At 46.1% G+C, this 14,817-nt stretch overlaps 1 protein-coding gene across 6 annotated transcripts in view; it reads right to left on the bottom strand.

Moving 5' to 3' along the window:
* The window catches only part of tln1 (talin 1), a 49,466-nt gene that overhangs the window by 6,545 nt on the left and 28,104 nt on the right, over nt 1-14,817 (bottom strand). For all 6 annotated transcript variants that reach the window (XM_058616702.1, XM_058616703.1, XM_058616699.1 and 3 more), the window contains 28 exons: nt 14,265-14,473; nt 14,048-14,167; nt 13,766-13,963; nt 12,852-12,991; nt 12,650-12,743; nt 12,423-12,512; nt 12,188-12,310; nt 11,957-12,100; nt 11,700-11,861; nt 10,997-11,137; nt 10,716-10,897; nt 10,211-10,343; nt 9,200-9,301; nt 8,911-9,081; nt 7,851-8,099; nt 7,621-7,740; nt 7,376-7,522; nt 7,100-7,266; nt 6,717-6,900; nt 6,432-6,557; nt 5,904-6,020; nt 5,630-5,815; nt 5,423-5,530; nt 3,425-3,530; nt 1,300-1,424; nt 1,005-1,130; nt 500-562; nt 233-415 (listed from right to left, as the gene is read on the bottom strand). In XM_058616702.1, the coding sequence (XP_058472685.1) occupies nt 233-415; nt 500-562; nt 1,005-1,130; nt 1,300-1,424; nt 3,425-3,530; nt 5,423-5,530; nt 5,630-5,815; nt 5,904-6,020; nt 6,432-6,557; nt 6,717-6,900; nt 7,100-7,266; nt 7,376-7,522; nt 7,621-7,740; nt 7,851-8,099; nt 8,911-9,081; nt 9,200-9,301; nt 10,211-10,343; nt 10,716-10,897; nt 10,997-11,137; nt 11,700-11,861; nt 11,957-12,100; nt 12,188-12,310; nt 12,423-12,512; nt 12,650-12,743; nt 12,852-12,991; nt 13,766-13,963; nt 14,048-14,167; nt 14,265-14,473 (4,016 nt within the window). The remainder of the gene's footprint in view (nt 1-232; nt 416-499; nt 563-1,004; nt 1,131-1,299; nt 1,425-3,424; nt 3,531-5,422; nt 5,531-5,629; nt 5,816-5,903; nt 6,021-6,431; nt 6,558-6,716; nt 6,901-7,099; nt 7,267-7,375; nt 7,523-7,620; nt 7,741-7,850; nt 8,100-8,910; nt 9,082-9,199; nt 9,302-10,210; nt 10,344-10,715; nt 10,898-10,996; nt 11,138-11,699; nt 11,862-11,956; nt 12,101-12,187; nt 12,311-12,422; nt 12,513-12,649; nt 12,744-12,851; nt 12,992-13,765; nt 13,964-14,047; nt 14,168-14,264; nt 14,474-14,817) is intronic.

Genomic DNA, 14,817 nt, shown 5'->3' with positions numbered 1-14,817 from the left:
TATTTTGTCCCATTTTAATGATTTCTTTGTTATTTGGCGCAAAGAAACCAGATAACATTTCAACATTTCAACATCACATTTTAGAGAAACTTCTTCTTATTATCAAAAAAACCCACTCAAAATAATTTTCCAAATGGAAAAACTAGCCAGAGGTCAGTGAGACTCGGTCAGATTGACCTCAAACTGACGATAGATGCAGTTCAATTGCTGACAGACAGGGGGCAGTACTGACCTGGAGCCTCTTCATGGTCTGCGAGTCCTGGTCGGCCTTGACCTTACAGGCGACCAGCAGCTGAGCGGTGGACGCCGCCACCTGCTTGGCTGATGAGATGAGCTTCTCCTCGCTGGCGTGTCCCTGCACCGCAGAGTTAGCCGCCTCACACAGGTTGTTGGTTGCCGCGGCGACCATTCGAGCCTGAGGAGTCAAAGGTGCGGATGGTAAAGACCATCTGCGTCACTGTCAGCACAGAAAATGTTCTCATGGAGTGAGGAGACTTACGGCTGAGATCAAACCCTGAGACCACTGTCCGTCGTCCACAGCGTTGGCCTGGATGGCGCCAACCTAGAAGAAACAGAAACACAAGTTTTACTGGTTTAATTTTTGGTGACACGACGGCAGAACTGAGGCCTTCATGGATCTCACATATGTTAAAAAACATAATTTTTAAGACATATTTAAGTGGTAAAGTCTGGATCAGATCTGGTCCAGAACTGTTCAGATGTCAGGAAGACTTGACTCTCCAGAACTGTCTTAAAAAGTTTAAGAAACTGTCTAGACTTGTCCCAAACACTTCAAATCCCATGTGTTTGAAACATGGTTTTTACTTAGATATAACATGTTTAGAGCATTTTTAGCCATCAGTGACTGGACAGACGAACAGAAATGGTGAAAAAAGGGCCAAAACTGAGTCTCAAGTCTTTGTCGGAGGGCTCTGCATGTGAGGAACCATCTCAAACAGGTACAGTGAGTGTTCCTTCATGGTGTCACATTTTTTCAGACGTACCTTCCCTTGAGCCACCAGCTCCCTTTGAGCTGCTGAAGCTGCTTTGACCAGAGCGCTGGTGGCAGCCGCGATGGACTTGGCCGCCTCCAGAATCTGCTCCTCGAAGTTCAAGCTCTCGTCTGCTTCCTGTTTATGAGAGAAAACAAGGAAACCGGCCGTCAACAAACACGCTGCGGTAATGTGCCGTGAGGATCTGAGGATCATGTTTTAAGAGCAGAAAAACTGAGATGTAGGAATAGTGAAGTATTAACAGGACACGTGCCGAGTGTGACCTCATAGTGAAAAGGCCTCTGACCTTGGGTTTGGTTCTGGGCCTCAGCTGCTCCAGTTTCTTGGCAGCCGCTTCAATGGCCGCCGCTGCACCCAGCAGCTCGTTCTCTGCGATGACAGTGGGGTCCTCGGGGTCGACCCATTCTGTGCCTGCAACACACAACAACAGCAGAAGACACTCAGTTTGGGGGTAAAACACCCAGGATTTTCTATTAGTTAGCTGTATGTTAGCTCCTCATATGGTTAAAAGTAGTTTAAAGGTCCAGTTACATGATTTTTCAGAGAGGAAAATGAAGTTTGTAAATTGCTCATTCTCCCAAACCAAAGCCCATAGAGAAAATCAGTGTTTTTAGCTTGTGGGGTACACAGGAGCTACTGGTCTACTGTTGTCTCATTTGCCAAGTTTGTGTCACTGAGGAAATCTGATTGAAGGATTTCAAACACCAAACTCACAAAATAACAGTGAGTTAACTAATGGAGGCAGCAGTGGATCAACAACTCCTGCGTGCTGTGACGTAAAATCGCCATTTTTCTCTAAGGACTTTGGTGTGGGAGTATGAGTAGTTCACAAAGTGACAAATCATGGTATTCTGTTGGAAAAAGCTAACAGCGAGGTAAACTAGTCAACATTATATATCATATGTATATATAGATATAGTAGAATTAAAGACATTGTCAAAAAAGCTCTACACAGTTTAGTTTTTGGTGTCTGTGGAGACACAGAGTGACGTGTTTTACGTCACTGATGGAGGCGTGACAGCTAGTGAGACAGCAGCAAACTTTAGGTTAAGGTAAAGTTCTCTGATTGGTGAGTGAGGCACAGACATACTGACATGAAGGGGGTTGGAATAAGACCCCACAGAAGTTACACACTGGAGCTTTAACCTAACGTAGATTTCATCAGTTTTTCCACCAACGACAGTCATGTTTTCACTAAGAGCCAGCCTGGTTCTACATGTGTGTGTCAGTGTGTGTCAGTGTGTGTGTGTGTGTGTGTGTGGGGGGGGGGGGGGCCAGCACTCACGGTGCAGTCGGCGCTCAGCACCTCATAAACTTCCCAACCATCCCTTTCATATAAAATGGGCAGTCCTCCATGATCAGAATTGAAACGTGTCCGCTGCAGGTTTCACGAGGGAAAACCAATGAACTGTCCACCGTCTAACGTGTTGCACATACATGTCATAAATGTTTCATCATCTTCTGTCATTAGGACGAGATCCCAACAAGACGCTTCCCCTCGCCTCTGCCAAACGAAGCGGGACCTTTGACTTTTATGAATTTACGACTTCAGCTCTTCGCAGACTCGGGCGACGAAGCTGAAGTGACTGAGGAGATGCACATGCGACATCTGTGAATGCGACGCTGGCGCATCAATCTCTCTCGGTTTCCGCCGTGGTCGTCCGCACACACCCGGGCGCTGGGATTCAGTTGCAGCTTATGTCTCAGAAACTGGAGCAGAATGGGGTATGTGTGTGGAGGGGGGTGGGCAATTAATCAGTGATGTGAAGCTCTGAGGTCGACTTTCACTGAGTTTTACTGTTCCAGTGAGCATTCATGGAATCGCAGTGAGTTCAGTATGATTTGTATTTCAGGCCTCGAGGTGGATGTGTGTGTGTGAGAAACCGTAGACGTCTGAGGCCCCGTTCACACGTGGTATAAACATTAAATGTCCAGCTTTAGGTTCAGGTGTGAACACTCTGAGCACTCATTTGAGATGCAGTCGCTCAGACCACAGGAGGGGGTGAGGGGGTGAGGGGATGAGGGTGACTCTGGGGCACATGAAGAACGGCCGACTCAGCCTTTGACCAGCTTCAAATTCTGTGTTTTTACACTCTTTCTAAACCAGTATACCATAGTTTGATGAGAGGGTGGAGCTGAGGAGGAGGCAAGGGGTGGAGCTTAATGAGAGTGTGAGGACTGACAACATAGCCCCGCCCTAAATTAACCCCCGGCTTTCTGGCCTGTTTGACTTTAAATCGGTCCATAATTTACAAAACGGGTGTAAGGATGTATGAAGTTTCAGACACTTAATATTTGGTTTCACGTTCGGGGCTCAGGGACTCAGCGCCCGTGTTTATATACTGTACATTCCAAAAGGTGTGAACAAACTATTAGCAATCTGCTGCTGAAGAGGTTAAAGGTCAGACTACCTTTCATGGCCTCGGCTGCCTGGATGAGCTCGGTGACAGAACCTGCCACTCGCTTGGAGTAAGTGGCCAAATGGTGCTTGAGATCATGAGACGGTTTGTGGATGATCTGAGGGAGAAGAAGGGAAAGACAAAAAAGTTAACATCAACTACACTCACACCGAAGCCCATAGAGAAAATCTGCGATTTAACATCGTAGCACACGGGAGTTATAGACCCACTGCTGCCTGTGTTTAAAATCCTTTGTTCAGATTCACCTCAGTGACCAGTAGACCAGCAGCTCCTGTGTCTCCACCAACGAAAAACACTGATTTTCTCTATGGACTTTGGTGTGGGAAAGCGAGCGGTTCATAAAGTGACAGAAACGGTCACTTTTCCTGTAGTTTAACAGTGAAATATAGTTTTTTTCCCCTCCTGTTTTCACTGAGAACACAGTGACTATATATAACCACACTTCAGAAATCCTGAATTATCCTTTTTAAGGGTTGTCATTTTGACAGTTGAAGGAGTGATTGTCAAAAAAAAAAAAAAAAACATAAACCATTTCAACAAATGTGATGAGGGAATGAGACTAATGGAGGACGGATTTGATTTGCTGCTGCTCAGCCGAGCGTCAGCTGGCGTCCTCGGAGAGTCAGAGCGGGGCGGAGTCTGACAGGTGCAGACATAGAGAGAGAGAGGACGTCACTGCACAGGAATGCATGCAGGGAGCCAGACACAAACATACACCAGCCACAGAGAAACACTCACAATCATCAGCGGAAAATAAACACACCATCCATCAGTTCAGGTTGTTTTAGCTGTGATGCTAAAGAGATAATGACAGTGGACTATTTATATATATATAAACATGGACGTAGTCTTCTGGTTTAAAAAGTGAAGCCTGGGAGGCAGCGATTAGCCACCAGGGGGCGACTACAGTAGTATGTTACTGTCATTACTCGTAATATATTATTAAGATACAAAACAAATGTTTTATGAATGGTAGCATTAATAAAAATACACCGCTCTACCCCAATGACGACCACAACGTTATGTTAATGTTACCCGCATGCTAGCTGCCGTCACCTAGCAACAGCCTTCTCGGGGGCCTGCTGCTGTTTGTGTTGTGACTGATTCAGTCATTAACCATTAGTTGTTGGAGCATTAAAACCACTGCACTGTCACTGCAGGTCAGTCGTGCAGACTACTCACCGGCTTGCACCGACATCAGTGAGCCGCAAGTGTTTTATTAAAAGAACAGCGATGGAAAAAGAGGAGATCGGGGGAGGAAGAAGAGAGAGGAGAGAGGTCATCGAATGACATGAGAGAGTCAGGCAGTGTCATGCTGTGAGTCACGTGGTATTTAAACATAAATATAAATATATTCTATACCCGCTTATGTAAAAACCATCTTAAGAATATGTTCACTGGCTGTTAAACAGCCTTTTCTAACAGGAAACCAAAGTTATTGGCACCCCATTCAAAAGTCCATAGAGAAAACCTGTGATTTTAAATCACAGCACACAGTAGTCGTTGACCCACTGCTGCCTCTGCCAGAGTGTCCAAATGTGTCATAGTGTGACTTCAGTGTTTATAATCCTTCCTTCAGTGTTTGTCTCAGTGACACAAACTTGCTCAATGAGGCAGCAGTCGAGAGACAGCTGCTGTGTCCACAGGAGCTAAAAACGCAGATTTTCTCTATGGACTTTGGTGTGGGACAAAAGGCGGTTTACAAATTGTAGTGTCCTGTTGGAAAAGTCTTTCTAACAGCTACAGAGAGGGGTGAGCATATTCGTCCGACGATGTAGACTTAAATCTGACTTAATCCTTTTGTTAGGTGGCCTATGGGCTCATACAACGCTACACAAAAACCCTTAGTTAATATCCCTTTAAGCAGGCATATATTTGTTGAGGTGAGTCTTTTCAATGTTTTTTGTGCCATCATCGGTCTGTAAACACTCCCTATGTTCAGCTAATGTGACGTAAACACTTCTTATCAACACTGAGGGGACGTCTTACCACCAACACGTGCTCCAACAGTCCCAGGTAACCGTTCGCACACTCGTGGCCGTAACGCAGAGCTCTCATCTGGACCTCTTTGCTGACCTCAGGGTGGAAGGCCGCTTCCTGAGAAATCAAACACAAAGGGTCAGCAGAAGATTGCTCTTGGCCTCTGACCATTGAGAGAGTTTAGGAAACACTGTTGTAATCTGACATGGCGTGTACCTTGCAGGAGTGTAACATGTCAGCGATCGCCCTCCTGCTGAGGTTGGCCGTGGCGATGACGTCTTCCTGACGACAAGAGTTCCCAGCGGCCACTGCCTTCGCCGTCGCCATGGTGATTCCTTTGATCATGCGGATGAACTCCTCGGGCGTGGTCGTCTTCGGCGGCGGGTCAGAACTACTGAAGACCTGCCCGGTAATGATGGAGGAAATGGATCTGTTATTGCAAATGTTGATGTATATACTGATGACACCACATTCTACGTCGATGACGTACAGCCAGTTCCTGCTTGATGTGTTCGATCGTCGACTCCAAAGCTCTGGTTCCCTTCGTGGCTTCATCCTCCACAGCCTTCACCGTCTTCAGGAGGGATGTGACGTTGGTCACCATCACCTACAAGAGGTCAGATCACATGACCACTGTTAGTGTCACTGTCAGGAAGAGTTTTTAATGCTTTGAATTGTCACCATTCTAAATAAAGGTCATTTCTGGTCATTCACAATAAAACACAACCACTACGTTTTCAAAATAAAAGTTTTTGTTCATACATACTAAAAAACAAACACTACATTTTCATAATAAAAGTCTTAGTTTCTGGTTTTTCCACACTAAAACACAACCACACAGTTTTCAAAATAAAAGTCTCAGTTTCTGTTTCCCACACTATAAGACAACCACAAAGTTTTCAAATTAAAATAATAGCTTCTGTTCGTCGATACAATAACATGAGACCTCCAGTTTTCAAAATGAAAACTCTATTTTCCGTTCATCCACTCTTAAACACAACCTCAAAGTTTCAGTTACCTTAGCAGAGCTCTTGAGCTGCAGCATGCTGGGGTCATCGTGAGGTTTCCCTGCAGCGGCTTTGGTGGTGCTGATGAGGTTACCCAGAGCTTTGGCCACATCCTTCACTGCGTTGATCAGGACGACCTGTGGTAAAAACATAACTTCACACTTTCAGTCGCAGCTGTTTCCAGGATCCCTTTAAATGAGGTGAAATTTGGGCTTTTCTCAGTATATTCCACACACACACACACTCACACACACACACACACACACACACACACACACACACATGCACGCCCGTACCTGGGTCTCTGGGTCCTCAGAGCCCAGACTGGCTGCACCCAGTTTGACCACATCAGCCAGTTTGGTGATGGTGGTCACTGAGGACTGTGCAGCCTGGGCCAGTTTCTCCTGACTAGATCCAGCACCGGACACAAGCAGCTTGGTGTCCTCCACCAGAGCCTTGGCTGTCTTCAGGATGTATTCTCTGCAAACAAACAAACAAACAAACAAACAAACAAACAAACAAACCCATCAGCTCCTTTACTCAGAACCAGAGACAAAACAACAACACAGCTGGCAGGGTCCTGAACCAACCCCTGGTCCTTTTAGAGTCTGAACAGGGTTTTGGAACAGGGATGTGGAAGCTTCTGCCATCATGCTGCGTCCTCTGTAGTGAACTGTACCTGTGGTCAGCGAAGGTCTCTTCGTTCTCTCTGTTCAGAGTTCCAGCGGTGGCGAACATGATGGTGGTGTCGAGGTCTGCGATGATGCCCGACACGGCGCTGGACGCTGTGATGCAGGCCTGCGTGCCGCGGTTTCCGGCCTGCAGAGCCGCCAACACGTGGGAGACCTGCGGGACAATCGGGACAACATAAAAAGGTTAAGACTTAAAAAACTGTGAATTTGAGTTGTTTTGACATTTGTCGAGAATGAATAAATGTGATTAGTTGAGGCCTGACCTTCTCTGAGACCTTGCGGGCACTTTCTATCAGCTCCTTCTTGGTGAACGAGTCGTTGGGGCTGCACTGCAGCGCTCCAGCTTTGGTCACCAGAGATGTGCAGCTGAAGCCCAGCTCGCCCACCTGCTTCTTAATGTGCGAGCCAATCTGTGGACGGACAAAGACACGGAAAATCACCAAAGTGAGACGAGCCCCCGCCAGAAAACGACACACTCAGGAGCTGAGGTGCGTTTGGTTTCACTTACGTCGTCGTTCTCTGCAGTAATGGCTGCATATTTGGCCTCGTTGGCCAGATTTCCAAACTCGTTTGTCAGCTCGTTGGCCAGTCCTCCGAGGTCGTCTGGGTTGGTGTTCGACTTCGTTACCTGACGAGAAACAAGGAAAATACACCAACGTTGCCTTTAATTTAAACATCTACAGCTACTGAGGGCCTTTCATAGAGCCTCAGTGGAAGCGGTTTATCAAACTGCTTTACCATCTCCTGCACAGTGACGGCGATGGCCTTGGCCGTCTTAACCATGGTCGTCTGGTAGTCCACGAAGTTGCCTTCGGGTTCCAGCGTGGGAGAGTCTTCCATTTTGTTGATGGCGTGGTTGATGGAGTCCACCATGCCGCCCACCGCACCTGCCGCACTCGCAGCTTCAGCCAGCGTCGCCCCCAGGTCGTCGACGGCCTCTTTCATCATCTGCACCGACTCTTCAAGCGCCTCCTGCATGTGAGCCGCCTGCAAGAAAACACAAAATCACTGAACCACAGGAGCCCATAACTTTATTAGGTTAAATCTGCATTACTTGGATCAAGATTCCAGGCATAAGCTGGAGGAGGATTTGGGTTTGAAGAGTGCAGTGGAGGAGCCCATGTAGCACATGATTCATTTAAGTCTTTTCACAATATTTATCGTTCCCCTTCCAAACTCCACATGTTTAATTACAATGTCTAACTTCTCTGCTTTAGATGTGGTCAGAAGGATGACCAGGATGGACAGGATTAGAAATGAACATATTCAAGGGACAGTTGAGACAAGTTGAAAGGTTTGGAGACGGTTCGGTCACGTGCAGAGGAGGGATAGTGTTTTATATGGAGCTGCCAAGCAGGAGGAAAAGAGGAAGACCACAGAGAACATTCATAGATGTTGTGAAGGAAGACATGAGGACAGTTGGTGTAACAGTAGAAGGACACAAGTGAGAGGACACGATGGAGGCAGATGATCTGCTTTGGCAGCCCCAAATGGAGAAGCCGAAAGAAGAAGAAGAAGCTTCCCATTACTATCTGTCTGTCTGTTTGTCTATCTATCTATCTCTCTATCTATCTATGTATCATAGTGTATGTAGGTTAGTGCTCTCTATTAAAAGTCTCTGTACTGTGGGTGCATGATTAAATATAAAGCCTAGACAACATTTTTTAAAAAAGGGGAAAAAAGAAGAAAAAAAAGAAGAAGATCTCTAGACTTGCAAATCCCCCAAAGTTGCTGAATCAAAGGTTAAGTGTCATGTGAGCTGCAGATGACTCTGTGCTGCCGGTGTCAGATTCAGTACCTTGGGGTTTCCTCCGGCCTCCTTGGCAGTGTAGAGCATCTGCAGTGCGGACTCTGTCAGGGTCTTGGTCTGGTCTAAGACCGCCATCTGCTGTTGACTGCTCAGGATCTTGGATGCTGTGCCGATGGCGGCCATGATGAGGGGCTCGAAGTAGGTGGCCATCTGAGACACCTGTTGATTAAAACATGAGGAGCAAGTGAGTGATCGCTCCACTGCGGACACCCACCCCCCCCCCCCCCCCCGCTGGTCAGCACTGGTACTACACCACATGTCAGAAAGAAGGTTTTACCTTGTGTCCCAGGTGGGACGCCTCAGAGCGAGCGGCCACGGCGACGGGATCGATCAGGTTACTGATCTCATGGACTGAGGCGGCCATCTGCTCATGGAGAGTCTGTAACACACACACACACACACACACACACACACACACTGATGATGACCCTCACCTAATAGTATAACATCATTTTCTGTGGCCAGTAGGTGGTGCTCTTATCACATATTAGGATAAGAAATGACCACCAACAAGTCTTCAAACATGCAGAAGGGGCCGATATTTAAGAGGCGCGATCAAGTGATTTAGCCACGCCCACTGCACAAGATACATTTCAGACAAAATCTTTCACGAGTTCAAGCTTCTCCTGGATTTTAACTTGTTCAATGATCAATAAAAATGAAAATAAGTGAGTTTTAATGATGCTCCGTTATAATCGTTGCACCTGAAACTTGATTAAAAGCACTGGTAGACATCAACCTTGACTTCGATTAACACAAATTATATTCTTACATATACAGAAAACAAAGTTTGCAATTAAGTTTTTTAGAGTTTTTTTTAGTTTTTTTTTTTAGTCCCTTGGTTTCCTTGGTTTCCCTCGGGGAAATTAAAAGCTCCAACATCCACACACAGTACTGTTAAAATTCGTCACACTTTACAGGAGACAGGAAAGAAAAACACCCCAGGTAATAAAAAAATAAAATATAAAATAAAATATGAATATGAGATAAAAAATACACTATGCATGAAATATATATATGTATACATATATATATACATACATATATATGTATATGTATATATATATATATACATATACATACATACATACATACATACACACACACATACATACACACACACATTTATACATTTCTATCACCTGAAAATACAAGTGTTGTACTTGCAATTACTTGCAAATTTATATTCAACCAAAGTCAGTCAGTCAGTTGCAGCTTCACCTCTAGATGCCACTAAATCCTTCAAACTGGACTTTACAGGTAATTAAAATAATGTGTGTGCGTTTACCTCCATAGAGATGTCCTCTCTGGGTGTTAGCTGTTGGCTAATGGCGGCTAAAGACGCCTGATCCACCTCACGGATGCAGCCGTTCAGCACCTCGATGGCATCGTCACATTCTCTCTGACCCGGAGCCTTTTCTCTGCACGCACACACACACACCCACACACAAACACACATGGTTACTCACAAACTCGTGAACACATATTCATCGAAAAACTAAAGTATAAATAAGAGAAAAATAATATAATATTCAACAAGATATATTATTATTATTATTATCATTATTATTATTATGTGTCTCAGTTTGATGCTGGAACATGTGTCAGGGAAAATAAATGAAAAACTTTCTGATATGTGCCAGTAGCGTGGATGTCTGTGTGCTACAGGAATAATATATATTGTATTTATTGTAAATGGGTAAAGAGTGGGATGAAACACATTGAAACGTGCTTTAAAGTGGTATTCTAGGGTCTTCTGTCTCTACCTTCATTACAGCGTTCAGCGTTTTTACCTCATGTTTGTGATGAGCTTCTTGATGGAGTCAGACACCGTCCTTGAGTGTCCGGCCAGCACTGACCACTTGGGCGGGTCCTTGGGGTTGACGGCCAGAGAGCGCGCAGTCTGGATCAGACCGGTCGAGCTCACCAGCATCGTCTTTGCTGCCACCACGATCGGCTCCATGGCTGCGTGACCCTGAGAATCAGGAGAGGGAGTCAGTCGGAGTCAGAGACACAGAGGTTGCCTTTTTTTGTGATATTAAAGTGATATTAAAGTGTGTGGGTTAGGTCTTACTTCAGGGCTGATGTGAGCAGGAATGCTGGCGAACTCGGGGTTGGAGGCGAAGGCGGTCAGGTTGTCCACAGCCTCGATCAGAGGACCAGTGGCCGCCTTACATTTCTCTCTGTTCTCTTGGTTAAAGGCTCCGTCCAAAGCCTGCACAAGACACAATCACAATGAGTCTACTGCCACCTTCAGGCAGAGGGAGGTGCGTGCAAAGGTACGTCAGTCTCTTAGTTAGTTTGTGACTTTCGGTGCAGATCTATGAATTTGAACCAGCGCTGATGGTGATGCTCGGCTCACTTATGCTAACAAGAATCACAGTAAGTTGAGGGAAATTTGGTGAGTATGCTTGTGTATGCTAAGCTAAGCTAAGGTAACGAAGAAGCAGAGCGGGGCCCAAACTTAGGGAGGAAGTTGTACTCCCTGCTAACTTCTTAAAGTATCCATGTGTCACTTCATTTATGCGTTAGTTTGCACCTCACTAAGAGGGTAGTTAGCTTAGCATTAGCCCCAGGTGAGTAGTAGTGAGTTGAGAGAGTAAAGTGATTGAAATGTTGCTTCTTGTTCGGTGTGAAGGCACCAAAACGGTCATGACAATGTGTGATAAGCTAACCACTGTGATGTTACAATCAGATATATGTCTTTTGTCATTTCGCCTTCCTGAAAGTGTTCACCGTTAACCCCCGTGTGTCCGCTTGTCTCCACGACAACAAACCTTGATGGACTTGACCAGGTTGGCCGTGGTGTTGGCCACTTCTTTGGCAGACTGGACAAACTGCCTCTTGGCGACAGGGTTGGGGGTCTTGGAGGACGCCAGGCGGCAGGCGTTACACAGCGCAGAGGTGTGTTTGGCCACGATGGTGGCAGCCGAGAGAACCTGGGAAAAGAAACGGCGGACATCGCGGTCAGCCGCGCGAAGAACAACCAAGCAGGTGATTGTGGTGGCGCTGCAGCAGAGACGTCGGCACGTACCTGAGACTGCGTGCAGGCGGGGTCCACCAGGTTCTGACACGCCATCTGAATGGACTGGTTTGCCCGAGCAAACTGAGCAGGGTCCACCAGGCCCTTCTGACCCGCCGTACTATTGGGGTCCGACACTCCCAACAGGTAGGCCGCCTGGAAACATCAGCCAATCAGTGCACACGACAACAAACAGCAACACAACAACAACTGGTGTCAGAGAAACAGCACAAGGATTTTTACCTGTGTCGCTGCTTCGGTCAGACCACACAGAGCTTTGGAGCCGCCGCTGACCGAATCACCAAACTCTGGCAAATTGGAGTTCTTGGCATTGTGGGAAATTCCGGCCATGGACTCACCGAGGACCTGAGAGAAGACAACCACAGAGCAACTAAGAGAAAAGTCACTCAACAAGTCACGTGACAATGTTCACAGTGGTGGTGAATGTACGTGGAGATGTTTACAAAGAGAAGAAGACCTTTGAGTTCTCCATGACGCTGTCGATGCAGTCAAAGTACGACATGTCATTGACGGCCTCTGTCGGGTTCTCCAGCATCCCTTTCACCGACTGCACACAAACACAACACACCAGTGTAATTAGCTGACAATATTCTGGATAAATGACTGACGACTGAAACCTGAGGAGCATTTCCTTCAAGATGTTGTTGAGATGTAACATTTACAGACTGGACCAGCGTGAGTTACCTCGAGTTCTCTGAGAGCGTTGTCACACTCCTTCTGACCTGGAGCCTGCTGAGTGCACATGGTGATGAGCTGGTTGATGCTGTCTGTCACCGCACTGTGGACACCAACATTCAGAGAGGTCAGACACACTCATACACACACAAAAATAAGAATACGAGAGAGAGAGAGAGAGAGAGAGAGAGAGAGATGAAGTGACTGTTACCGAGCGGCAGCGGCCAGCTGGTTCTTCAGGTTCGGGGAGCTGGGGTCAGTGGACAGGGCTTTGGCTGACAGCAGCAGCTTACTGGAGGACATGGAGATGGTCTTCAGGTTGGACACCACCTGTGTCTGGTCATCCTTAGACTGGAGAGGAGGAGAAACATCGCAGTTACACGTTAAGTAAGAAAACTGTGACACCGGGAGTGGATTCAGATCAGAGCCAGTTACTGTGTCTCTACCTCTAAATGTAAGGCCATAAAATTGAGATGTGTATTGATGAATAAGCCACACCCACATCCATCAATCCCCTATCAATCCACCACAAGGTTTTGGTTTTCAAGTATACATTTAAAGTATTTAATATGAGCTCAAAAATAAATCCTACACAGAGTTTGTTTACCAGGTTATAGCCAAAATAGGTTAGGCTCCGCCCCTTTCAAAGATGTTCTGGTTCATGGCGGCCACATTTTTCAATCAATAATGATAATTTTTGACAGTGTTTTGTATTGTCCAGCCTCATAGATGTAAACAAATTCTGGCGATAACAGATTCAAAACTTGTTTTCCTTGCAATATGCAAATAGAATTTTCAAGTTAATCAGACAAAAATTGGACAATTTAAACTTTAATTACAGTACCAACATCTGGCCAATTAGTTTTATATTTCTTCTATGACATAAGATATATTTGTATATGTGTAGTATAATATTATATAAAAAAAATTAAAAACAACACAACACAAAGTGATGCAATAAAATATAAAGGTGTCGTAATGCAATATAAAAACATAATATAGAGTTTCATTACATAAAGTTACGTAATGTGACATGTTATGAATAGAATAGAATAGCATAAAACAGAACAGGTTAAGGTAGAATAGAACACAATAGAATAGAGCAGAATCTGTGGTCATAGTCACCTGAGATGTTCCTGCCATGTCGACTCCAGCGTCCAGGAAGTTGCTGAAGTCCTGTCCAAACTTGCTGGTGGCCTTCGCCAGGTCCTGCGTGGTTCCTCTGGACGCCTGGACCACCTCATTGGCCGACTGGTTCAGACCCGCCGCCACCTCATTGAGCTGAGCCTGCACCTCTTGGAAGCTCCGCCCACTGGCCGGGAACTGAAGCAAGAGGAAAAGAAGAAGAAGGAGTGAGAGCTGGTTTCAGAGAATCAGAGAGAGTGACAGACACGTGTCAGTACTGACTGAATCAGACAGCAGCGTTTTGCTGGCTTCGCCCACGGTGCGGATGGCGTTGTCCACGTCCCTCTGTCCAGGAAGGCAGTTCACACAGCGGTTCAGGGCCTGAGACACGGCCTTCGCCACCTGCACACACACACACACACCAAAGTCTTCATCTCATTCATGTTCTAACATCGTCAGCTCTCACCACGATGTGCTAAACCCCGCCCCGCCACCTTACCTGCGCCAGCCTCTGCTGACTCTCTGGGTCTCCTGGTTTGGTGATGGCCCTCTTGGTCTCCTCGATCAGATTAGCCGACTTGTCCATGACGTCTCCGGCGCAGTCCAACATGGCGTTGCGAGCCAGAGAGTCGTTCGTGTTGGCGGCGACTCCTCTGGCTCCCGAGGCCAGAGACTTCAGAGCCTGAGCCACGTCTCTGGCTGCCATACCTGGACATGACAGGAGTCAAAGGTCAGAGTGACGAGGGACAAAACGGTCACGGTCACATTTATTGTCCTATGATTCATTTGATTAAAACGTCTTCTTCTGTGTGTGTGTTTCAGGTATTACTCATGTTGTGGGGACCTAAATCTGTTTACACACATCACATTATAGGGATTTGTCAAGTCCCTACAACATAAATCATTACATTTTAAGGTGGTAAGGATGCAGTTAGGCCAGTAGTAGTTATGGTTAAGGTTAGAGTAAATAAAATATATGTCACGTAATGTCCTCTGAAGTCATGGAAACCACTCTGTGTGTGTATGTGTACTTGTATTTGTTTTTAGGACCA

The sequence above is a fragment of the Solea solea genome, chromosome 19 (genome assembly GCF_958295425.1).
Source record: "Solea solea chromosome 19, fSolSol10.1, whole genome shotgun sequence".
NCBI lineage: Eukaryota > Metazoa > Chordata > Actinopteri > Pleuronectiformes > Soleidae > Solea > Solea solea.
This window is presented reverse-complemented; position numbering and strand designations above follow the sequence as displayed.